The following is a 25,054-nucleotide window of genomic DNA, read 5'->3' on the forward strand; positions in this document are numbered from 1 at the left end:
TTTGAAAGGAATTTTTGGCAGCAGGAACCAGCCCAGAGCGATCCAAGGGGGATGGATCCAAGTGCCTGAGCTGCTCATTGCTGCCCTTCAGCAGGACTGGTGTCCACCAGGCACGGACCAGGACTTCTGTTAAATCAAATAATAGAGACAATAACGACAATGATAATTCTAGTAATATAACCATCATCAGTAGTGTTGAAACGTGCTGTCGTGGAGGTAGATCCAGCTCTCCCCATTCCCTCTCTGGAAAGATCCCAGCAGATTGAGCAAGACCTACCACACGGTGCAGGATCATCCTGCCTGGGCTCCCACACAGCATTCCAGCTTTGCCAGAGGAAGGGAGAGAAACAGAGCAAGGATGTGCTGCAGGAGCCAAATCTCCCTCCAGAAAGCAGGGGGGAAGCTCCCTGAAACTCAGGGTAGTGAGAAGATTCCCCTCGTCCACGGGCACATGAATCCCTGGCTCTTTCACTGTGTTGAGATGCATCCCCAGAGCAACCCACATCCCACAGTAAATTATCCATAAAAATATCAATAAAAAAAAAAAAAAAAAAAAAACTCATGGAAGCAACCCTGCATCCACCTCCTCCACAGCTCCAGGACAGACAGCCACTTCTCCAGGGACAGACACACGCCGGGGGTATCCCTTTGCATGGGGAGCAGAGCAAACCCAGCAGGCCAGTGGGAACCAGGGAGCCAAAAACCCCTCTGGGAGCTCCCAGCTGGAAAGGGGGGCACTGGTGAGGTGCCTCCTCCACACTCTGGGCACCCCAGCACCCTGGGCACCCCTGGGGATGGAGATGACATCCTCAGCTCCCAGCCAGGAGCTGATCCAGGAGCTCATCCAGCCTTCATGAAGAGCCTGGATTTAGGAGCTGGAGGTTCCTGGTGCGTCCCTGGCATTTCAGGGCCATTCCCAGCCATCTCTGGCATCTCAGGGCCATTCCCAGCCATCCTGGTGCCCTCTGCATCCCTGGGGATGGAGGTGACATCCATTCATCCCAGCCAGGAGCTGATCCAGGAGCTCATGCAGCCACCAGGGAGTGGTCACATGAAGAGCCTGGATTTAGGAGTTGGAAGTTCCTGGTGCCCTCTGCATCCCTGGCATCTCAGGGCCATTCCCAGCCATCCTGGTGCCCTCTGCATCCTTGGGGATGGAGGTGACATCCTCAGCTCCCAGCCAGGAGCTGATCCAGGAGCTCATCCAGCCTTCATGAAGAGCCTGGATTTAGGAGCTGGAGGTTCCTGGTGCCCTCTACATCCCTGGCATCTCAGGGCCATTCCCAGCCATTCTGGTGCCCTCTGCATCCTTGGGGATGGAGGTGACATCCTCAGCTCCCAGCCAGGAGCTGATCCAGGAGCTGATCCAGCCCTCATGAAGAGCCTGGATTTAGGAGCTGGAGGTTCCTGGTGCATCCCTGGCACCTCAGGGCCATTCCCAGCCATCCCCCCCTGCGCCCGTCAGCAGCAGAATAGAAGTTGTTGGGAGAAGCCAAGTTGTCACCACTAAAAATAGCACAATGGAATTTTCCTCTAAAGGAAGAAAAAAAAAAAAAAAAAAGGAAAAAAAAAATCCTGATCCTTGCTGACAAAGGGGCTGTGAGAAGGAAGGGTGGGAACAGCCCCACGGAGGGGACATGAGGGGACACCAGGTCCTTCCTCTCCAACAGCCCCAAACAGGCACGGAGAGCTGAGCCCATCGTGGGGGAACAGCGAGATCCCACTTCATTTATCTCCATCCTCTCCTTCCTGGCAAAGGGAAGAGACCAAACCCCTCCAGGATGGCAGGCAGCTGCTCCAAAATGCCAGCAGCAGGAGGGAGATGGGGGGAACTCACCCCAGAACCCACTGAGCTCCCCCAAACCCTGCCCTGAGGGGGAGAAGGACCCTTCCCTCCTCCAGCCCCGAGGGGGTTAATGGGAAGCGGCTCTGACGCCACCAGATCCCATCCCCAGGCATCCCAGCTCCTCTCCCCTCTGCCAGAACGCCAGGAATTCCTGCAGCAGGGAGGATCAGGAGGGAGGATCGCTCCAGCTGGCTCCAGGGGGGGAGTCAGGGGAGCGCCCCCAGCTCCCGAAACATCCAGGAATCCCAGATCTCCCAGCACAGCAACTGCAGGAACGAGAGGCATCCCAAGAAACAGCTGGCCAGGATGGAATATCCCAAATATCCGCGGGCAGCAGCGTCTGGAGGCGCCTGCACTGAAACCTGCACTGAAACCTGCACTGAAACCTGCACTGAAACCTGCACTGAAACCTGCATGAAACCTGCACTGAAACCTGCACGAAACCTGCACTGAAACCTGCACTGAAACCTGCACTGAAAACCTGCACTGAAAACCTGCATGAAACCTGCACTGAAACCTGCATGAAACCTGCACTGAAATCTGCACTGAAACCTGCACTGAAATCTGCACTGAAAACCTGCACTGTGCCACCCCTGGATGTCCCCAGCGCTGTCACCCGGAGCTGGGGGGATGTTGGGACACCCCAGCAGCCTCAGGAGAGGGGATGGGGCTGTTCAAGCCGTGCCAAGGGCGTTGCCAGAGCCAGGGAATGGATCCTGGACACGTCTGGGGTGGATTTATTTAGGGGCAGCCTTAAGGCTTGCCCTGGCGAGCCCCCAGTGAGGTCACAGGGCCACAGCAGCTGTCCCCAGCATCACTGTGGGCACTGAGCACGCCTGAGGCACAGGGGGGGTGCACTAATTAACAGTCATTAATGTGTGTTAATGAGAACCACCAGGCTGGGAAGACCTCCCGACCCCACCCTGCATGGAAAGGAGTCGCTCCCACGGGATTTACCAGGAGCAAAACTGCCCAAGGTCAGCTGGAATCTGCCAGCCAAGGCAGCCCTTGTGTACAGTTTCCTGCAGGGAAAAATAAGGTGCTGGCAAAAGCATTTCTGTAGGGCCACAACGGACCTGAATAAGGATTAATAAAAAGCAAGATGAGCTTGGTGTGGCCTGATAGGACACAAAAATCCCGCTGGGATCAAGGCACAGCTTCAGGGCTGTGCAGGATTGAGGTGCAAGGGCAGAGCAAGAGATTTGGACAAGGAGCTGTTTTCAGTCCCAGCCATGCCAGGATTACACCCCCCAACCTGGGCAGGGGTCCCAGCAGAGCCTGAGGAAGGGGAAAAGGCTCCCAGCAGAGCTCAAGGTGGGCAAAACAGAAGCTGGGAGAGAACACAGCCCACGCAGGTGCTGCAGATGTGCAAAACACAGCACTCATCACCTGTGGGAGGCTGGAAAAGCTTCTCCAGCATCATTAAAAAAAAATGTTCATCTGAGCAGAGGAGGGCAGGCAGGGCACGCTGGGACTCAGCAGAGGGAAACAGGGCTCGGCAGGAAATGAAAAATGGAAATGCAGCCTTGTCACGCACAGGAAAACAACAAAATAAACACAATTGTGGCCTCCCAGCGCCCGGAGCTCGCTGGCTCAGAGCACTGATAAACAGTGGGTGACAAAGGGACGCTCCAGGGACCAGCACAGGCCCTGCAGCCAGAGCTGTCCCACCTCTGCTGGCAGCCACAGAGCCAGGCTGGGCTCTGAGAGCCACGGGGAGCTGCAGCCCCGTCCTGCTGGGATCAGCATCCTGCTTCTCACCCCGAATCTCCCAAACCATCTTGCCCAAAAGAGCCCCCCCCCACTTCCCCCCCTCTTCCAGGAATCCCTGGGCTTATCTGACCCGGGAGCAGGACACACAGATCACATCCCAGCACTCATTTCACCCTGCCCACGGCCAAACACACACCAAATCTGATCACTCAGCCTCCTGCCCCACCACACATCCCCAGGGGAAGGAAGCTGAGGCTGGAGGATCCCCCTCCCCGCCGGGTGAGATCCATCCAGACACACAAAACCCCACGACAAGAGCTTGGAAGTGAAACTTCCCAGCTCATTAACACCAGCAAGGAATTTCCTTGGCAGTTTCCCTCTCCGAGCTGGAGGGTGTTTGAAGCCCCCCAGACCCCGCAGCCAGGGCAGCGCTGAGAGATTAAATCTGGAATTTCCCGGGAGAAAGAGCGTCTGGAAGGAAAGGCAGCTCTCCAGGACAGCATCCAGCAGGGATCAGGGGTGTGCTGGGCAGATCAGCTCCCTGCCTGCACCTCCCAGCACCGGCTCTGCTGGTTCCCACCCCACGGGATGGGATGGGATGGGAAAGGTGTGAGCAATCACGGTTTGCTGCTCCTGCCCATGGCCCTGCGAGGGCTCACCCACTGCCGGGGGGCACGGCAGGGCTGACCAGCCCCAGCAATCGGGGTTCCTGCTGTGTCCCCGCTGCCGGCCCCATCCCAGGTGTGCCGCCTCTCCCCAGAGCAGCGATTGCCTCACCTGGCGTTGCTAAGATCCGGCCACAGCACTGCAGAGCCACGGAGAGGATTGGGAAGGGCTGGATTGTTGGAGCTCAGGGAGTGGGGGCCCTCCCAGGGCTTCTCTGTGCTGCTTCCCAGCTGCTCCGAGCATCCTCCTGCTGCAGCCGGCAGAGAAACACTGCCCCGTGCAGGAACCGGCCACATGGTCCAGGCAGGGCTCACAGCCCCTCGGGCAGGAGGATGGAGCTGGATCCAGAGATCCCAGCACGGACCAGCTCCTTTTTGTCCACCCTGAGCTCCAGCACAGCCTCTCCCCGCAGGAAGACAGGAGGAACTGGAACCTGCAGCACCCTGCTGCTCCCACAGCCTGGATTTACCCATTTCAGACCCATAAAAAAGGCACTTATCAGCCGGGTATTCAAACAATGGTGTGAAGACACTTGAAATTTAAATAAAACCTCTTGTTTTACTTCCCTCTGGGAGGTTCCTTGCCACTGGCATCAGCCTCGGTATGTCCAGAGCAGTCTAAACTTAGCTGACACAGGCGAGACCAGCCTGGAAAGGAGGTTGGCTCCGACCCAGCAGACGGAGGTCAAAGACTCCAGTCTCGCCCCGGAGCATGAGCCGGGAAGGAAAAGGCTCCACGGGAATGCAGAGCTGAGCAGAGCAGGCAGGGAACAGCCCCAGCCCCTTCCAGAGGCTGCTGAGAGCAGATCAAAGCCTTCCGGCACAGCCCCGCTCACATCCCGGTGCCATCCCGGGTGAGGCCAGCGAGGCTCAACCACCCCCTGCCCTGCCAGGGGATCTTCTCACACACGTGGGAAGGAGGAGAAGCAGCCAAGAGCTGCAGGAGCTGCGAGAGCAGGGCTCAGCCGCGGTTCTGGGTCACCAGCAGGGCACCAGGACAATGCCAGCCGTGGATCCACTGATCCCAGGGAGGCTGGCGGGATGGGGGCGGCACACACGGCCTGGCAATGCCAGCCTGGGGGGCACCTCTGGGCCTGGCATGGGGGTGGCTCCACGCAGAGAGCCAGCCAGGCCAGGTGGATGCTGTCACCTGCAACAGGGGTGGATCCTGTCACCTGCAACACCACCAGCCCCGTTTCCCCGCTGGCCAAAACAAAACAGCTCCTGCACCCAGTGCTGGGGCTCCACCTCACACACCCAGGGCTGCCCCACCTTCCTGACCCCCCTTTTGCCTCTGGTTCCCTCCCCCCGTGCCAGAGAAGCCACTGACTCCCCTACAAACCTCCCCAAAATCAGGGTTATTCACCCAGTGATGGAAAATCCCTTGGCTTCCAGCCCAGCTTCCCCCCCACATTTCTCCAGCCAGGGACTCTCCACTGCAAAAGTGGAACTTGGCCAGCCCTGCTCCCGAGGGATGAAGAGGAAGAAGGGCTTCCTCTCACCCAGTGAGGAGTCACCACCACACCACCAGCCCCAGCAGTGATCTCAGAGGCCACAGAGGCCTCGTGCAGCCCACTCAGGAGTGATGTTTGTCCTCGTGGGATGGACCTCCCGGCAATCTCTTGCATCAGGAGGTGGCTGCACACTGGGAGAGCTGCTTGGCTCAAGGAACAAGGCACCTCCAAGTCCTCAGACACCTCCAGGTGCGTTTGTTGTGGCACAACACCAGCCACAAGTGGGAAAAAACGAGGTTCTTCAGAGATGGGCATGGCCAGGAACGCCACCCACCACCAGCAAGGCTCCAGTCCCAACTGGAATCAATCCTGGTTGATTTATACAAGGGTCCCACAGCTCTCCCACCACCCCAGGGTCTCCTCCAGTCCTTGGGAGGTTGTTCTCTCCCTAACTGAAGGCCGTGTACTCAATCAAGGTGACAAACCACCCTGTACTGTCCCAGTCCAAACAAGCCAGGCCACGTGCTGGGCACCACGGAGCAGCCAGAGACAGCACCGGGAGCGGGGAAAAGCTTTTGAGGTGCCACAGCCCCAGGTTTTCTACCCCCAATCCCAAAAAAAAACCAGCTAATTACGAGAAAGAAAGGATTTCAGCAGGATTGATTAGTTAATGTTTACAGCAGGGGAAGCATGACCTGTGTTCTGAGCTTGGCAGAGATGTCGGCACCCTTGAGCTGCCAGGGGCTGCTCAGCAGTGATTTCCACACCTGGCTCCTGATTTTCCAGGTGAGGTTCAGCACTCCCAAAACACAACAGGAGGCTGCCATGGGGAATGGAGAGGGGCCTCAGCTGCTGGGGCTTGCTCAGGGTGACAGAGAGGTGTCCAAAAAGCTCCACCACCAGCGTCACCCCCCGCGCAGATTCCATCATTCCCACCGGGATCCGCAGCAGATCCTGGCATGTGCCAGGGATGAGGCAAGAGGGGCTGGATCCCCACAGGGAGCTGGCCTGCTGGTTTCCAGCAGTGCCACACAGGTGAAGGTGGTGGCACTGGGGACCTCCCAGCTGCAGGTGTGGGGTTTTCTCCAGACGGGACAACCCCAAGGATGGCGCGGCTGAAGGAAGCGACAGCAACGAAACGCTGAGACATCCCCAGAGTCACCACCCCCAAAACGGCCACTTTTAGCCCCATGCTCTGGTTGCAGCCACCCCCTCGGAAGCAGGGCATAGCAGGTGGGTGTCCCTGCAGTGCTGATGGCAATGTCCTCCCCCAGGGGATCGGGAGCATCCCCGAGCCCTGGCGCCGCAGCGCTGCGGCAGCTCCCGCACCCCACTGCCGAGGGTGGGTGTTCTTAGAAAGAAAGGAATCACGGGGATCTGCCAGCTGCTTCACTCCTGCTCACCAGGGAAATTCAGGACTCACAGCCCGCTCTGGGATCCTCCCCGTGCTGCTGCTCTGCTTCTCTCCGAACCTGTCCCAGCTCGCTCGACAGCAGAGGCCTCGCTGCTCAAATTGGGGTGTTTTAGGGTATTTAGTGGTGCTGGCTAAGAGAAATGCATTTGCAATCCTGGCCCTGGCAGTGCCAAGTGTCCTCCTTGCCCTTCTTGCCGCCGGTGCCAGGTCCTGGATGTGGCAGGTCCGGGGTGGCCGCCACAAGAGCACCTCAGGTCTCCCTGCTCAGCAGCCACATTTCAGTGAAAACTCCATTTTTGCAGGATTAAGAGGGGGAGGGGATGAGCCAGTGGAAAACTTGTTCTGGACAGGAAAGACCAAACGGTTTGCAGGAGCTGCAGTGGGGAATAACAGGGAAGAGACAACATATCCACCAACTCAAACCCAAACAACCCAAACTGGGGCTCCCACTCAGCCCTTGCAGCACTGGTGGGATGCCCCAGGAGGGGTGGGGAGCTGGGAAAGGGTCAAAAGCAAAGAAAAGCTTTTATGGAGTATAAACATTCATTTCCCCTACACCACAAACAAGCTCTGACAACACCCAGCAGGGTATTTCCAAGTTATCCAGCTTTCTACCATATCCCAGTGCAAAAATCAGGAATTCCCTAGAAAAACTCCTTCCCACAAGAACCCAACCGCTCATGGAAGGCACCAACAGCCAGAGCAGGGAGCGGGCAAGGGGAGCCCAGGTGCCAGGGGTGCTCCAGCTGGACCAAGTGCATTACAGGCCCTGGAATTTCCATTTTTTTTTCTGGAACAAAGCAAACCCGATGCAAACGGCAGCTCCTTCCACGCCAGCGTCTCCACGCTGAACCCAACTACATCAAAGCATCTTTTGATTAATAAAAAAGTTTGTCAAGTACTTGGACAAGCCCAAGTCACGTTTCCAGTGCCTTTTCCAAGGCACCCGAGGAGGTTTCATTCCCTGCTCCCTGCAGAGGCTGCACATCTCTCCCACCTCGGGCATGTCTGAGTGGCACCCCCTGAACCAGGGAGCCAGGGAATCCATTATTCCCCTTTTTCCGCAGGAAAAAAAAGAGGAAAAGGAAACAGGCACTGGCTCCTCTCAGCCCGGCCATCCGCATTTTAAAGAGACTTGGCTGCTAAACTCATAAACCGGAGCACTGGGAGCCCTGTGGGGCTGGAATCTGGGCTCCAGGACAAGCTGAGCGCTGCAGCGGGGAGGAGGAGGAGGAGGAGGGAAAACAAAATAATAATAACAAGCAAAAGAATGGGAACGCACACACAGCTGCCGGGGACGAGCCGCTGCCATCAAAACTGCACACTCACTGCCGGTACCGGCACCGGCAGCACCTGGGGCCCGCATCCCCGGCCGCGGGGGGGACCGCGGGGACACCGAGGGGTCCCCACATCCCCGGTGGCACCGCGGGTGAGGGCGCGGGGATGAAGGATGCTGCGCTGCTCGGGGCGCCCGGCTGGGATGCTGGAAGGGACACGGGGACCCCAAAACTCTGCGAAAGGCACCGAGGGGAGGTGGCGGGGATCACGGAGGACTCGGAGCGCCCCCGGACACCCCACGCTGGCGACAGCAGTGTCGCTCATCCCTTGGGCACCCCACGCAGGGATGCTGAGCCCGCGGGCAGCCCACGCAGGAGCGGCGGCACCCAGGAAGCCCACGCGGGGATGGAGCTCCCGCACGGAGCCCACGGGAACGCGGGACACCCCACGCAGGGATGGAGCTCCCGCACGGAGCCCACGGGAACAGCCCACGCTGGGGACACCTGGGGCGCCCAGACGCTGTCCCCAAGCTGGGGACACCCGGAGCGGGGCACCCCAAGCGCAACCCGAGGATGCTGCCCCTGAGCATCCAGCCCGGGAAACCGAGAAAACACCGGGAAAACACCGAGAAAACACCGGGAAAACACCGGGAAGGTTCCGGGAAGGCTCCGGGACGGCGCCGGTTGAGCCCCGCGGGGCGGCCCCGGCGCGCTCCAGGCCCGGCGGCGGGGCCCGGCGGGCTCGGTACCTTTGTATCGCTCCAGCACGTCCTCGTAGGCCTGCACGAACTCCTTCTCCTGGCTGCGGTTGGCCGGGACCAGCCCCGGCACGTAGCCGGCCATGGCGGCCTTTGTGCCCGCGCTGGGCGCAGCTGCCGGCGGCGCGGCCAGGGCCCGTCTGTGCCGGGGCCGCTTCCGCCGCGCCCGGCCCGGCACCGGGACCCGCCCCGGGACCCGCCCCTCGGCACCGGGACCCGCCCCAGGACCCGCCCATCGCCACCGGGACCCGCCCATCGCCACCGGGACACGCCCCGTGACTCGCCCACTAGGGGACACGCCCTTGGGTCGTGCCCACCGACAGGGACACGCCCCCAGACGCGCTCGTGTCTCCCGGGACCCCCCTCCCCACACCGGCCCGGTAACCGGGATGGGTGGATGGGGACACTGCCAAGGGTGGGGACACGCCCCTGGACGCGACCCAGAGTCCGGAATTATCATAACCGCGCCCAGGGCCACGCCCGTCTAAAGTCTCCGCCCACCTGGCCGTGTTTGCTCCGCCCCTGAACAGGCCCCGCCCCCTGGTGCCCGCCCCCGGGCCCGTCCTGACCCCTGGCGGCCGCTCGGGCCAGCACCGGGAGGGGACAACGGGGGTGACATCGGGGATTATACTGGGGGTGACATCAGGGTGACACAGGGGTGACACCAGGGATTGTACTGGGGGTGACACAGGGGTGACATCGGGGTGACACCGGGGATTATACTGGGGGTGACATAGGGGTGACACCGGGGGTGACATCGGGGTGACACTGGGGATTGTACTGGGGCTGATATCAAGGTGACATCGGGGTGAAACTGGGGATTACACTGGGGGTGACACGGGGGTGACAACGGCTGTGATACCAGGAACGACACCAGGGGCGTGGTGACACTGTGTGGGACATCAGGGGGTGACACTGGGAGCCATACTGGAGGTGATACCAAGAACGACACCAGGGAGTGACACTGGGAGTGACATTGGGGACAACACAGGAGGGTGGCTGGCACAGACAGTGGCACCAGAGGGGTGGCAGCGGGGCTGACACCAGAGGTGACACCTTGCACTGCCTGGAGGGGCCGGGGAGGAGTGGGGACCCCTCAGCATCACCTGCCGAGGGATGGGCAGGGAAAAGGGGGCCCTGAGAATCAGCTGGAGGACTTTGGAGGGGTGGAAAGGCCCCACCAAGGGAAGCAGTGGGGCAGAGCCAAACCCCACCGGGTTTGGGAAATGGGGGTTCAGGGCCAAACCTGCCTGGCACTCCCATACCCACAGAAACCCCACTCAGGCCCCCAAATCCCAGCCAAGCTGATGGAGCAAAACCTCCCGTGGAAACAGGAGGGCACGAGGGTGGCTGTCCCCAGGCCAGGGGACACACCAGTCCCCCCAGCCCCGCTGAGCCCACAGGACACCCCCTCGCCATGACCCAGCCCCCCCCAGTGGGGCAAATCCCGGCCCTTTTTTGGCCATCTCAAGATGTTGCTTTTTCACCCCGATGCACCGTTCCCATGGCAACTGGAGGGCCTGGCTGGGTAACCATGGCAACGAGAAAAGCCCCATCCTGCTCAGACAGACACCCTGTGTGTCCCCACCGTCACCCAGGGACCCCCGAGCCCTCTCAGGGTGGGGGGGCTGCGCCCCTCATCCCTCCAGGGAATGAAGAAGGACCAGGGGCAGCACCTCCATCTTCCTCCTCCTCCTCCTCCTCCTCTTCCTGCAGCTCCCGGCCTGGGGTGGGGTTACACAAATCACCCCCCTTATCCTGATTTTGGAGGCATCTCCCTTTCAGCTTGGCGCCTTAATTAGGAAAAGTAATTAACGTGGTGCCCGGCTGCATCCCCGGCAGAGCCTCCATGGATGGGGAGGACAGAGGGTTTCGATCGCCGCGACCTCGTGGCAGGGCCTTTGTGCCCGGCGGTGCCAGGCACGCATCCTCAGCGGAGCATCCCCCCGGGAACGGCCGGAGAATCCCCCGGGAACGGCCGGAGAATCCCCCGGGAACGGCCCCAGGGCCGCAGCTCTGCCCGCGGAGCCGCCCCCGGCACGGAGCCCTGCAGAGGTGCCACATCCCTCTGACCCAAAAACGCGTTCCCAGGGAAAGGGAAAGCTGTGCGGGCCAGCTGGCACTCAGCGATTCCTCCTCGGGCAGCGGGAGCGCTGCTCGGAACCGGCGCCGAGCTCCCAAGGCAGCGAGAACAAGGGGGTTTGTTCCCGTGTCCCCGGGGATGAAGCTCAGCTCCCTCCCTCAGCCAGCGCCGGCTCTGCCAGCGGCGCGGGTGACGCGCCCGGGTGACAAAGGACTCCCAGGAACCTTTTCAAAGAGCCCTTGGAAAGCCCCAGCGACGCCTCGTCCATCACCCCTGCCCGCTCACCCCTGGCATCCCGGAGTGCCCCGGCCCCTCCCGGCCCAGCAGCGCCCCAGCACGGCCCTGGCAGCACCAGATTTCAGATAAAAGAGCCCTTTTTTCCCCCAAAAGCAGCCACCCCCGCCCTCCCTCACCCTCTGCCAAGTGCCTGGAGGGAGACAGAGCAAGGCAGGGCCAAGGGTCACACTCTGACCCTCCACGTCCTGCTCCCCCCTCCCCTCCCACCGCTGCCTTCCCAGGAGATGCCAGAAAAGCTCCAGAGCTGCCTGGAGACCTGGGCCAGCCCTCCCTGGGCTGTGTCCTCCTTTCCTTGGCTTTCAGGGCCAGAAGGGATGCAGAGACTGCTGGACCCCACAGATAGCAAGGAGGAAGAGCCCCCCAGATCTGTGTGTCCCCCCAAAACCAAGATCCCTGTGTCCCTCAAACCCACAAAGGTGCCACTCCTTGTGTCATCTCTGCAAGGCCCATGGTGGCACAAGGATGGGCCCAGATGATGCCCAGGCTCCACCCCCAGGCCCTGGTGCCCCTTCCTGGGGATCCCAAAAAGCCAGGCCCCCATCACCCTGCCCTGAATGTGCCAGGTCCCCCAGGGCACATTCCTCAGGCCACCATCCCTGGTCCCAGGCCTGATCCCAGTGGGATCAGAAGAGGCACTGGGGCAGCCAGCACCCCGCAGACATTCCCACTGAATAATGCAAGGATCTGAATCAATATTTCAGCTCATTTTCAAACTTGGTGACACAAAACTGTCTCCGAACTCTTCTTTTTTTTCCCCAGCTCAGCACTGTCTCGCTGCACCTCCTGAGTTATTTTTAATGGGCAATCTGCATGAGACCGAATTTTGTGACATCCCCCTGCCTTTCATCACGGGCTGGATCCAGCTGGGTGATGACAAACACTCGGCATCCCGGGCAGAAATGGAGCTGGGGAATGGCTGGGCCTGGGCAGAATCCATCCCTGGGGTGTGGGAGGATGGAGATTTTGGGGCAGAGCAGGTCCATGAGAAGCAGTGAACACGGCAGGATCCTGGTACCCCTCCATCTCCCAGCCCCAGGGATTTGGGATTTGGGATTTGGGGCAGGCCCAGCCACACCCTGCACATTTGCCTGTCCCAGCCCCAGACAGTGCATTCTCAAGAGCCATCATTTGAATCAACTGGTTCTTCCAGCCCCAGGATTCCCAGGCGGGCACGGCGGCACTGCCGGATCCCCACGCACCCCACGCCATGGGGCAGGCAGGGAGAGAGACAGGGAGCAGCACCTCACAGCCACCCCTGAGCTGCTGGCACCTGCCCCTGTGCCAGGTGTGTCCCTCCTCCCCAGCGCTCCCAGTCTGTGTCCCCACAGGATGGGGCTGGTTTGGTCACCAACTGGGGGCTGGCAGGGCAGAGCGGGCACCTCAGGGCTTTGTCACCCTTGTGCCCACTCCCAGCAGAGAGATTAAAACCCAAACCCGGGTTTCTCCTGGAGCAACAGCCAGGAACAGCCTGGCCAGGGCTCAGCAGGGGTCCCTCAGCACGGCCCTGATTCCCAAATCCCCGTTTGCTCCAGCAGGGGCAGATCAAAGGCGCCCGGAGCGCCGGGAGATGTGGACAGAGCCCGGCAGACAGAGATCAAAGCCCCTGATGGCCGTTTGGCCCCAGTGAAGAATGAAACCCCAGCTCTGGTGCCTGGAGCCACCACCCCGAGCAGATTCCCCCGTGGAGCAGGGTCCCCACCGCCCCCAGGAGCCCTCGGCCAAGGTGGGTCCAGCCCTGCCTTTGTTTCTGCCTCCCAGCCCCGCTCCTTCCCCGGAGCTGCGACCGGGTCAGCAGCACAGCCGGCAAAGGGACACACGGGGCACTGTCCCCTCCACACGGGGACACCAGCGTGTCCCAGTGACCACCGCGGTGGAGCTGCTGATGGGCACCACAAAGGAGCAGCCCCGGCTCCATCAGCCGGGCGGGAATCCCAAACCTCCCCGGGCAAATTCCTCCCCGGAGTTCAGCCGAGGGCATTGTTCCACCAAGGAGCCATTCAGTCCTTAATTAAGCATTTTAATGTCACCCAAGCCGCAGTTGGAGGTGCCCAGTCATCCCTTAACCCCAGTGCCGAGGGGATGAACCACCCGGGGCCCGCCTGGAGAGGACAAAGCCATGGCAGAGACAAACCACCACCCTGCTCCTCGGCCACCAGAGCCACCTCCATCCCTCCCCTCCTCTCCCCATCCACCCCCAGGCTCCCTGAGGAGCAGCGGGGCACAGAGGTGACCCCAAGATCATCTCAGTCACGGCGGGGGGAGCCCCGGGAACCCCCGGGGGGAACCAACAAGGCGCTGCCTTACCTGCGACCCTGACGACAGCCCTCTCGGCCGGGTCCAGCACCGAGTCCTGACTCTTCCTCTTCCTCTGCTCATGGAGGGGTAAATTCCAGGGCAAGGTGTCCCCGGGGGGGCAGGGGGAGAGGCTGCCCGAGCGCTCGCTGCGGTAGGAGCGCTCGCTCCGGCACGACCGCTCGCTCCGGCAGGAGCGCTCGCTGAGGGTCTCCTCGTCGGAGGACGACATGGCCCAGGGCACGGCCAGGAGGGCGGGCAGGACGTCCCCGCGGGCAGCAGCACCCTGGAGAAGGAGCAAACAGCGTGTGACACCGGGCCACGGGTGCTGGGGGTGATGGAGAAGGGATCGTCCACCATGGGTGTCTCAGCCCTCCTGGAGGTTGCTGATGCTGCCTCAGTTTCCCCCTTGCTGGGGTTCCCAGGGATGGGGATGCTGGCACGGCTGCCCCTCTACCAGCAAAGCTCACACTGGCATCCCTGAGCTCACTCCCACAAAGCCAAGTCCAACCTTTTGGGCTCGATTTCTTTGTGCTCAGTGCAGGAAGGAGCATCGGCTCGGCTCTGCCCTTTGTACCTGCAGGTTTTTCCCCTCTGAGAACGGGGATGGATTTAAAAATCTTATTAATCATGGCAGAGGAAGATGGTAGGGCTTTCTGGAGCACGCCGGGAGTGAGCTGTGCCGCGTACACACGCTGGGCAAATAAGCACCTTGCATGAGACATATTTAAAATAAATCTCATTGTGTCCTCTAGCACGGCCAGGAAAAATGCCTGAGACTCCTACAACCGATGTGCCGCGGCGCAGGAGCCGCCTCCATCACGCCGAGCCTTTCCTTATTCCCATCATTTAATCAGCAAAACAGGAACAAAGAGACCCAAAAAAACATTGAAAGAAACGGAGAAAGGATTCCATGAGTCATTCACCCCCCATTGAAAAGCTGCGAAAAAATGAATCGCGGCCCAAAACCGCGGCTCCCCCGGTAGCCCCGAGGGGCTCAGCCCGCGCCCCGTTTTTGGGGGACCCGCGGGTGTGGGGCTGGGGGGGCCGGGCGGGGTTCGGTGCCCAGGGAGCGGCAGGGCCGGGGGCTGCGGGGGTTGGAGCCGGGTTTGCGGCACGGGCGGGGGGGCAGCAGGTGCAGGAGGCAGCGGGGTGCGGGCACGGCTCTGCGGGGGCACACGGGGCCGGTGTGGCCCCCCCGGCTCCTGCTCCCACCTGGTCCTACCCCCCCTCCCCGGCACCCTCCGGTGCCCGCAGCTCCAGCCCAGCCCCGGCGGTGCTGCCCCGTTTTCCCGGTCCTTCCCCATCCCCACCCGCCGCCCTTCCGCGCTCCATCCCCGCTGCATCTCCGTGTCCTGCCCTTCCCGCTTCATCCCCCGCTCATCTCCCGCTCTGACCCTGCGCTTCCCCGCTCCATCCCCGGCCCATCCCCGCTCCATCCGCCGCCCTTCCCCGGTCCCTCCCCGGTGCGCAGCCCCCCCGGCCCCGCTCACCCCCCGCCGGCGCTCCGGTACCGACTCGGCGCGGGCAGGACGCGGCGCTCCGGTGCCGGCCCGGCCCCGCCGTGCGCTCCCGGTCCGGCCGCTCCCGGCCCCGCCGTGCGCTCCCGCCGCCGCGGCGCCTCCCCCGGCCCGGCCCGGCCCTGCCCACCGGGCGGCGGGGAGCGGCGGGGGGGTCCCGGCCGCCTCCCGCCCCGCGCAGCCCCGGGACCGGCCCCGCCGCCCGCCCCTGCGCCGGCACAACCGGCACCTCCACCCCGGGCACCCCCGGGCAACCCCCTCGGGGCTCCCAGGCTGCGCCCTCCAACCTGCCCGTGCTCCTCAGGGCCCCCCAGCGCCTGCTGCCTCCCCACCCTGCTCCCCCATTGCACAGGGGGTCCCCCCAAACCACCCAGCAGCTCCCCGCACCCCGCAGAGCCCCCCCGGCATCCTCCCAGCATCCCCGATCCATCCTCATCCTCCGGATCCCCCCAGGCCCAGGGTAATCAGAGCAGCCATCGATCGGGGATCGGGGCCAGCAGGCGCAGCGCATCGCGGGGGACACGAGCAGGGTGCGGGGACACGAGCAGGGTGCAGGGACACCAGCAGGGTGCAGGGACACGAGCAGGGTGCGGGGGACACGAGCAGGGTGAGGGGACACGAGCAGGGTGAGGGGACACGAGCAGGGTGCAGGGACACCAGCAGGGTGCAGGGACACGAGCAGGGTGAGGGGACACGAGCAGGGTGCGGGGACACGAGCAGGGTGAGGGGACACGAGCAGGGTGCAGGGACACCAGCAGGGTGCGGGGACACGAGCAGGGTGCAGGGGACACGAGCAGGGTGCAGGGACACCAGCAGGGTGCGGGGACACCAGCAGGGTGCGGGGACACGGGCAGGGTGCGGGGACAGGCTCGGGAAGGTCCGGAGGGCCGCGCTGGGAGAGCCGTGAGCTGCCCAGGGCCTCACCTGCGGGGCAGCCGGGCATCCCAGGCGCAGCCGAACGTGTCCCAGCGCCAGGCGCGGCGCGGGCAGGGACACCAGGAGCAGCCCGAAGGGGTGGCGGAGCTGCAGGACAGCCCCAGCAGCCTGGCAGGAGTGAAGCAGGCTAAACCGCTCCGGCTGACGGCAGATCCAGCCGCCCCGCACCGACGGCGGCATCCAACGAGCAGCGGCGGCGGCGGCAGCGGCTCCGTGCCACGGCCCCGGGCCAGCGCGGCCGCTCCCGCGGCGCCGCACCCGACCCGGCCAAGCTCGGCGCCCCAGTCCCCCCGGGGTCTCGGCGCACCCGAGCGCCCCGTGGGCATCTCTCCCCCGCCGGTTTTCAGATCTCATCCCAACACTTCTGCTTCCCCGGTGTGTGTTTTGCTGAGTGCTTCCAGCGACGGGGGTGGGACGAGGTGCAGGACACTCGGCTGTGGGGTGTGGTGACACCTGGACGCAGCTTGGGACGTGGCTGGAGAGGAGCACGTGTTGCCCTGCGGCCCTGCCCGCTTGGATGCAGCGATGGGGAGGAAACGCTTGGCCAAAACCCGCCCGGGTGTGGATACACCAGCGGGGTGACCCCACAGATGCAAGGGCAAGGCCTCGAAGAGCTGAACTCCAGCTGGGAATGAGTTCTGGGATCTGGGAATGAGTTCTGGGATCTGGAAACCCTCATGGGATGCAGCCAGGCCAGACTGGTGCTGGGGAACTTGGGGCAGAGTAAAGGGTGTACAGCAAAAGGGTGTGCTTGTGGGCTGGCACCAGTCCCACCACCCCAAGGATGGTGACAGTGACAGGGCCGTCACCCTGGTGCCACCCTGAGCCCGCTTTCTCTGCAGTGTGGTCAGGTTCGTTCTGGACATTGAGATGGATAAACACACCCAAGGAGGGGCTGTGGTTCCCATCACTATGGGGGACCCCAAAACCCGTGAGAGAGGAGCAGGGGAGGCTCAGCCCGGCAGAGCCGGCGGCCCCAGAGGCGCAGGGAGGAGGGAAGTGCCTGGAGATGCAGACGCTGCCGCAGCGCCGTTCCCAAAGCTCCCGGACGGGTTGGGCGGCTCTGCCGCGTGTCTGCAGCGCTGCCGGCCCCGAGAGCGCGGCCACGGCCGGGCCCGGCCCCGGGCACCCGCTGGGGGGATGCTGTGACACCCTCGGTCACCTCTGCTGCCCGCCTTGGTGACCGGGCACCGCTCGCCCCGGGCACAGCACGCAGGGTTCCCAAGCCGGCCGGCTGCGGGAGGGCCGGGGCTGGCTGTAGGATGCCGCCTGCCTTTGTCACCCCGTGTGTCACCCCGTGTGTCACCAGCCTCCTCCCTCGCGGTGCTCCGGGAGCAAACGCAGCCAATTCCAGCCGCGCTGAATCCCGGGGGAGCGCGGGTGGCTGGGAGACGGCGGCGCCTGTTCCAGCCCGTGTGGATCTCGCACCCGGAACGCGCTTCCCGAAATCCCTCGCAGCGCCGGGAGCTGCTGGATTATTTGTGCTGCTGCGAAATCTGGGTTAGGATCGTGCCTTGTTTTGCCGACGTGGAGACAGGGAATCGTTATTTCGGGAGGAAGGGGGAGGCGGGTCCTCCCTAAATCATTGCATTTCCCTGTTCCTGTGCTGCTCAGCAGGATTGAGGGCACCCCTGGGACCCCGAGTGCCGAGACCTTGGACATCCACAGGGATGCAGGGAGATGTCTCCTGGTGCAAATCAGCCAGAACCCAGCTCTGCCCCAAGAATGGTCCCCTCTCCCTCATTAAAACCTTCTGCCCAAGCCCAGGGCTGAAATCTGCCTTCTCCCTTGACTTTTGATAAATTATTCATCTCCTGAGAGTTGTTTGTTCCCCCTCTCTGAGGCAGAGAGGAGCTGCAGATGATGCACAGCACATCCAGGGCTGTGGGAGCTGCAGGAGGTGGGGGCTCGTCCCCAATTCCCAATCCTGGGGGCTAAGGGTTGTAGGAAAATGGGAATGAGGGGCTGGGGGGACGGATGGTGCTCTGGCCTCACCAGTTCCTGCCCAGCCAAGGCAGAAGCAGCTCCCCATGGGGATCTCCCACCCCATCCCAACCCCGGTGCCTCCCACCCAGCTGGGACGTGGCATCACCCCCTGCCAAAAACGCGACAAAAAAGGCAAAGAGCAAAATATAAATTTGGAACTACTACAGGCTGGATATGGATCCTGTTCAGGCTTGGTGGTGAACCACACTGTGGAGCTGAGGATGCTCCAAATAAATCCCTTTGCCCAGGGGAACTCGGTCAGGAGCATCGGATCCATTTTCGATCCCTGCTGCTCAGCCAGAGCCTCGGCCTCAGTCTCCTCCCAGCAGAGCAGGGAGGTGTTTTTATTTTAATCTCTCCATAAATTTGATTGTTTTCATCAGGTCTTTGATTATTCCCTTTATGGGTGAAATTCCTGACAGAGCTTTTAACTCAGGCAGATGGATCCTCCTGGCTGTGGCTGCGATCGCCGGAGCAATTTGATTTTGAAGGGATCTAAAGAGCCCCTGGGGAGCCAGGAGTGTTCAGATCCATCCCAATATTTCCTCTGACATCTGCATGGGATGAGTCACTCTCCACACTGCCAGGCTTTTTGCTGAGCCTGTTTTTTTCCCCTTCCTCTCCCTGGAAAAGCAACATTTCTAATCAAAACAGGGTTTTTTCCCCAAAATTCCTGGGAGCGTTGCCCCGTGCTGCTGCACGGCTCTGGGTGCCACCAGCCCTCACATCCAGCTTGGGAGGAAGTTGTGATGCCACTGGCAAATTCTCCACCAGAAAAGTCACCCCCAAAGTCTTCTCTGCACTCCTCCACCAGTGCACATCTCTTTGGGGAAGTTAATTGATAATAATTAATCATCATCCTTAATGAGCGATTGCAAGTGTGGAAGCTCATGAGGGTTTGACCTCCTGGCTGCCTCTGCTTCCCAAATTTCCATCCATGGCTGAAACCCAGGGATTGCCCTGGGCAGTTGCAGGGTGGCTTGGAGGGAAATCAGCTCCTGGAATAGCTGAGCCCTGCTCAGACCTTCTGGGTGTTCCATGTGGGTCCCCAAATCCCCCAGCCACTGTCCCATCCCCTCCCTCATTCCTTCTCCCCAGATCCCCCTGGGACAGTTCACTGAGGATAAATAACTCCAATGGACAATTCATGAGGATAAGTAACTCCAATGGCTCCATGGCACTGCTCAATTTCCATCCCCAGCACCATTTTCCCTCTTTATCCACCCCTTATTTGTTCTGGCAGCTCTGGAGCCTCCCCAAAAGGCTCCCTCCTTTTCCACCTGAAGCCATTCCCTTTTCCTCATGTGGTTCCCATATTTTTTCCATATTTCCACCTGAAGCCATTCCCTTTTCCTCATGTGGTTCCCATATTTTTTCCATATTTCCACCTGAAGCCATTCCCTTTTCCTCACATGGTTCCCATATTTTTTCCATATTTCCACCTGAAGCCATTCCCTTTTCCTCACGTGGTTCCCATATTTTTTCCATATTTCCACCTGAAGCCATTCCCTTTCCCATATTTTCCCTGGGTTTCCCTCCTCCTTGCCCATTTTTACAGCTGGAATGCTGAGATCCATGGAGCACTGATATCCTGATGTTGGTTTTCCTCTCAAACTCATCACCAGCAGAGTTTTCATATTTAAAGCAGCAATCAGAATCCCTGAGGATTGTCACTCTCCATCAGTTACTGCAAGGACAGCCAGGAATTAGCCAGGATCCAGCCAGGATGGGGTCTTGGGTCATTTATTCCTGCTTTGGGCAGGAAACAGGAGAAAAATATAAAAATTGATGAAAAAAAAATATTTTAAAAGGACATTATTTCCAGAGTTATGTAAATTAGAGGGATGACAAGTGGCAGAGTGTGATCAGCAGTGCCAAACCAAGAAGAGCCAGTCCTGGGACAGGGATGTGCCCCTGGCTGAGAGGATTTGAGCCCAGAGTGGGAATTTGGAGCTCTCCAGAGCCACCATCCCCCAGTGCAGGGAGAATGGTGGCTGTGACTCAGGCAGAGCACAGGGAATCCATCTGGGCTGGAGCAAAGGATCCATCTGGGCCTGGGGGAAGGGACAAACCTCGGGCAGGGCTGCTGTGGGGGGAGCTGAGGGGCAGGAGCAGCAGAAATCCCAGGGAAAGCTCAAACCCTGCTGGATGGCTCCTGTGAAATCCAGGAAAGGGCTTTTTGCAGTGCACTTTGTTCCAGGAGGAAATAACAGAGCTCTCTCCTGGCTCAGATCCCTGCCCTGGACACCCTGGGGTGGCTCAGAGCCCCCCACAAAACCTGCACCCAGCTGTGATCCAAGGGCTCAGCAATCCCAGGAGTCAGGGATCCATGGGACTCCTCTTGTGCCCAACATGAAGCAGGGGGTCTGGAATGTCCCTGCCTCCTGGAGTGTCCCTTGTGTCACATCCCTGCCCTCAGAGGTCACCCTGGGCTCAGCCTTTGCCACCCCAGCAGGGGGATTTGGGATCAGGAATCTCCCAGCAAAGATCCAGCAGTATTAAGAACGTGGATTAAAGCACAGAGCTGGCCACTCTCCACTTCCAGGGACTCTCCTGCTTCAGTGCTGCTCCAAAACTGAGGGAATGGAAGGAAAAAAATCTCCTTGGGAGGGATGAACCCCCTGGGCTGTGCCAGGGCCTCCATGCATCCTGCTGGAATGTGGGATTTCAAAGCCCCCAGTGAGGAAATCTGCCTCCCACACACTGAAAACAGCAGAGAGATCCTGAATCCATCCACTTCCACTCTGAATCCGTGTGGAAACGAGGTGTTTTACCCCAAAAAAAAAGAGGAGACAGAGGCAAGGAGACATTCCAAAGGGATATTTACTGCCCCAGCAATGCCCAGCCTGAGGCTGCTCCCCTCCAGCCACAGCAGGGCCCCTGCCCCGTGCTCTGGGGGTTTTCTTCCAAGAGGAATTTTTCTTTTTTCTTCCAAGAGGGATTCCAGAGGCAATCAGGGCCTGGGCTCCTCCTTGCCCATGTGATGCTCGGGGGGTGTGTACTTCCCCTGCTTGATCATCCTGTCCCGCTGCTCCAGGATGGTCCGGAGCCGCTGAGTCTGCCAGGGACACAGGGGGGTCTCAGGGGGTCCCCAGGGCAGCCCCCCAAGATGTGCAGCCCCCACTAACCCCACCCCGGGGCTCCTCACTCCAGTTTGAGGCTCTTCTCAAAGGTTTTGGGGCTTTCAAGATGTGCTGTACTGATGAGATTTGGGTTTCCAGCCCCGTTTTCTGACCAGGGTTTTGTCCTGGGTGTGGATGCTGCTGGAGGAAAGCTGGGGGCAGGGACAAAGGTCGGCTCCACACTGCTCCAAAACATGGAATGGTTTGGTTGGGAGGGAACTAAAATCCCATGCAATGGGCAGGGACAATTTCCACTACGCTCCAAGCTGGGCTGGAACTCTTCCAGGAGCGGGGCAGCCGCAGCTTCCCGGGGCTCCTGCAGCCCCCACAGCCCGGGGGAAGGGGTTGCTGCGGGGCCAGACCCCCCCTCAGTCCGGGAACGACCAAGCAGCGCTCCCACCCTGGGCTGGAGCCCCCAGACCTTCCCCAGAGCATGGCCAGGACCCTCTGCACCGCTCCCCAACACCTGGAGTCCCCCCAGCCCGCACCTGCTGCCCCCCTTTGTAGAACCCCCAGGCCCCCCGTGTCCCCGCAAGGCCCCGCGGGGTCCCCCCGCTCACCCACCAGCTTGGTGCGCTTCATGCACTCCATGAAATCCTCGTACTCGAGCTGACACTCGCGCCGGGCGCGGGTCTGGCCCAGCCCGTGCCCGCATTCCACCCACTCGCGCTCGAAGGCGTGGCAGACCGCGGCCTGGCCGTGCGGCTGCGGCATGCTCTGCCGCAGCAGGAAGGTGTCCACATCGATACCCAGCTGCTTCTGCAGGCCCCAGAACGGCATGGCTGCGCTCCTGTCGCGACACGGCCGCTGTCACGCCGCCGACACCGCCGCCCCCCCCTTCACGGGCCCGCCGCCGTCCTTCACGGGCCTTTCGCGACGCCCCCGCCGTCAAGCGCGACCGACGGCGCGGCACCGCGGTGCGCTCTACGGCTGGGAGGAGTCAGGGAGAAGAGCGGCACCAGCGCGCCTCTCCTTGCGCTGCAGCGCCCTCTGCCGGCTGGAAGGACTCGCTGCACGCCGCGCCCCACCGCTCTCTGGCGGCCACGGTGCGCAAGGCGCTCCCAGTGCTCTCCCAGTGCTCTCCCAGTGCCCTCCCAGTGCTCCCAGTGTCCTCTCAGTGCTCTCCCAGTGCTCCCAGTGCCCTCCCAGTGCTCCCACTGTCCTCTCAGTGTCCTCTCAGTGCTCTCCCAGTGCTCCCAGTGCCCTCCCACTGCTCCCAGTGCCCTCCCAGTGCCCTCTCAGTGCTCCCAGTGCCCTCTTCAGTGTCCTCTCAGTGCTCCCAGCGTCCTCTCAGTGCCCTCTCAGTGCCCCAGGGTCCTGCCTCTGTCCTCCTCCCAGTGCTCCCAGTGCTCCCAGTGCTCCCAGCACCCTCCCAGCACCCTCCCAGTGCCCTCCCAATCCTCCCAGTGCCCTCCTAGTGCTCCCAGTGTCCTCCCAGTGTCCTCCCAGTGCCCCAGAGTCCTCCCTCTGTCCTCCTCTCAGTGCTCCCAGTGCCCTTCCAGTTCCCTCCCAGTGTCCTCCCAATGCCCCCCAGTTCTCCCAGTTCCTGGCACAGGGAAGAGCCAGGGCCTTCCTCACCCAACCCCTCAAGCCACCCTGGGCTATCAGTGATCACTACCACCCCTAAAAACAGAACCCAAACCTGCCAAACCCCTTTGGAAGGCACGGGGACACCACAGGAGCTGGAGGAGCAGGATTTATGGGACAGGACAACACAGACAGAATTCTGTGTTTGAATGGAATTTATGCATCATGTCTGAGGTGTAGGAATATGCAACAGGTTATTGTTTTTAAGGGTTAATCCTCTGTTAACCTGTGTCCTTTTTCGGGCTTGTGCTGCCCAGAAAAAGGTACCCAGATGTCCATAACACTTTGTATTTATTGTCTCATATTGTCCTAATTCAAATTGTCCAAATTATTATTACTCTAATTGTATTACTATTTTTATAACCATTTTATTACTATTAAACTTTTAAAATTTTAAAAACAAGTGATTGGCGTTTTTCACAGGGAGGGTGGAATATCACAGCTGCTTTAATAAATACAGGACAGACAGAGAATTATTTCACCCCTGCAAATGTGCAAATGCCAACCCTTTGATCCCAACACAAAAGAATTTGGAAAAAGAACTGTTCCCAAATAGCTCCAGAGTCCCCCCAGTGTCTAACAGACTGGGATGAAGTCAGAGGCCAGATTTGCAAAGAAGAAATTCTAAATCCTTTAGCTGTGCCTGTGCTATTCAGCCAGCAAGCCGGTGGTCCTAGAACACGGGTGGCTGTCCCACCTCATGAGATAAAAGAATTGTGAAAAGCAATAAGGGATGGTGGCATCTGCTGCCCATATTTCAAGCAACTGCTGAAAAGCACCCTGGAAGGACAAACACTCACACCAAATGACTGTAAAAATCCTGCTAGTGTAATTCTCACAGCCTCACAATATATGCTATGGGAACTCAAATGGAAAAGACTGCTCACAGGGGTACTAGCCACTTACAGACAGAGTACTGATGCAGACCTTCGCACCCTTGTCATGTCTAAGCTGACTGGTGACCCTCCTGATGATCAGAATGATAATCCAGTGAATTTACCCAAACCAGCGTTAGATGACATTAAAAAGATGGCTCGCAGAGCCTTTTTGCAAATTCAGCCTGCAGGAAGTTTTGAAAAAGCCTATAATCTGATTAGCCAAGACTCGTCTGAACCATTTACCACATTTGTGGACTGGGTAATGCAAGGAGCAGAAAGACAATGTGGCGATGATATAGCTCACCCAATAATGATACGGGACATTATTGAAAATATAGGCAATGCAGAATGTAAAAGAGTTATCAAAGCCCTAGGAAAAGAAAAACCCACAGTGCCTGAAATGATTGATGCCTGTAACAAAATTGGGAGTCCACAGCAAGTGGCAATTATCCAGGCAAATGAACTTGGAAAAACCCTAGGAGAAAAAATTGAAAGGGCTCTTACAGCTCAAACAGCACAAGCAGCTGCACAGGCAGCACAAACAGAAGCTTTACCTGTAAATCAACCAAAGATGAGTGTCTGGGCTGCTTTAGCCAGGTCTGCAGGCTCCAATACCATCTGTCTATCTGACACAAGCCCTGACAAACCTTTTTCAGCCTGTCTAGTTGGAGTACCTTTCCCAAAGGGTTTTGATAATGTTACTCTTGATAAATATTGGCCATATGATGATCATCATGTATCTCCAACTCCCAGCCAGAAACACCAAACTTATATTGATAATTCTAAAGCTGATAAATCTGACCTTCAAGAGCTAGAAATCCTAGGCTCATTACCTATGGATACCTGTTACTTCTTTCATTTCCTAGGAAAAGATGGCCCTCATTTAAACGTTACCCCATATCACCCAGCTTATAGCAATGTGACTTCTGGGTGTAATCAAACTGAGCTTCTTACATATGACGAACCTCACACAGATAATTTTAACAAACTTCCAATTCCATTCCCTAGAGGAATCTGGCTCATCTGTGGAGACAGGGCCTGGCAAGGTATACCCTCAAAAATAGATGGTGGCCCTTGTGCCTTGGGACAACTTACAATAATTGCTCCCAGTGTCAAAGAGGTAGTCAAAAAGAAAAGCAGAAAGATTAGATCCTCCTGGGGACATCAATATGAAAGCAACTGTGACAGCGATTTTCACTCTTGGAACTCTGGAAAATCAATTGTTG

At 59.8% G+C, this 25,054-nt stretch overlaps 2 protein-coding genes across 9 annotated transcripts in view; both read right to left on the minus strand.

The window, feature by feature from the left end:
• The window catches only part of MACF1 (microtubule actin crosslinking factor 1), a 142,858-nt gene extending 127,433 nt beyond the window's left edge, over window positions 1–15,425 (minus strand). For 7 of the 8 annotated variants that reach the window (XM_071453275.1, XM_071453274.1, XM_071453273.1 and 4 more), the window contains exons 1-2: window positions 15,293–15,425; window positions 13,812–14,085 (exon numbers count right to left, since the gene is read on the minus strand). In XM_071453275.1, the coding sequence (XP_071309376.1) occupies window positions 13,812–14,031 (220 nt within the window). In that variant the 5' untranslated portion in view covers window positions 14,032–14,085; window positions 15,293–15,425. Of the gene's footprint in view, window positions 1–9,118; window positions 9,313–13,811; window positions 14,086–15,292 lie in introns of those variants that run through there. The other variant, XM_071453267.1, reaches the window with a different exon arrangement.
• A 5,621-nt stretch (window positions 15,426–21,046) lies between these two features.
• Window positions 21,047–22,286, minus strand: NDUFS5 (NADH:ubiquinone oxidoreductase subunit S5). The gene is made up of 2 exons (XM_071453288.1): window positions 21,928–22,286; window positions 21,047–21,299 (listed from the first exon to the last, which is right to left on the minus strand). Exons 1-2 carry the CDS (start codon window positions 22,141–22,143, stop codon window positions 21,195–21,197), a joined length of 321 nt encoding a protein of 106 aa, XP_071309389.1. The 5' UTR covers window positions 22,144–22,286; the 3' UTR covers window positions 21,047–21,194.
• Between the last annotated feature and the right edge of the window lie 2,768 nt (window positions 22,287–25,054).

Source organism: Agelaius tricolor, unplaced genomic scaffold (genome assembly GCF_023055355.1).
Source record: "Agelaius tricolor isolate 1412-34295 unplaced genomic scaffold, bAgeTri1.0.p SCAF_36, whole genome shotgun sequence".
NCBI lineage: Eukaryota > Metazoa > Chordata > Aves > Passeriformes > Icteridae > Agelaius > Agelaius tricolor.

What these genes read in the sequence shown, in the direction of transcription:
- NDUFS5 (XM_071453288.1), bottom strand. Translation starts at nt 22,143, where the DNA reads ATGCCGTTCTGGGGCCTGCAGAAGCAGCTGGGTATCGATGTGGACACC. An exon ending in GCATGAAGCGCACCAAGCTG is followed by an intron (nt 21,300 to 21,927) that starts GTGGGTGAGCGG and finishes TGTCCCTGGCAG; the next exon opens with ACTCAGCGGCTCCGGACCAT.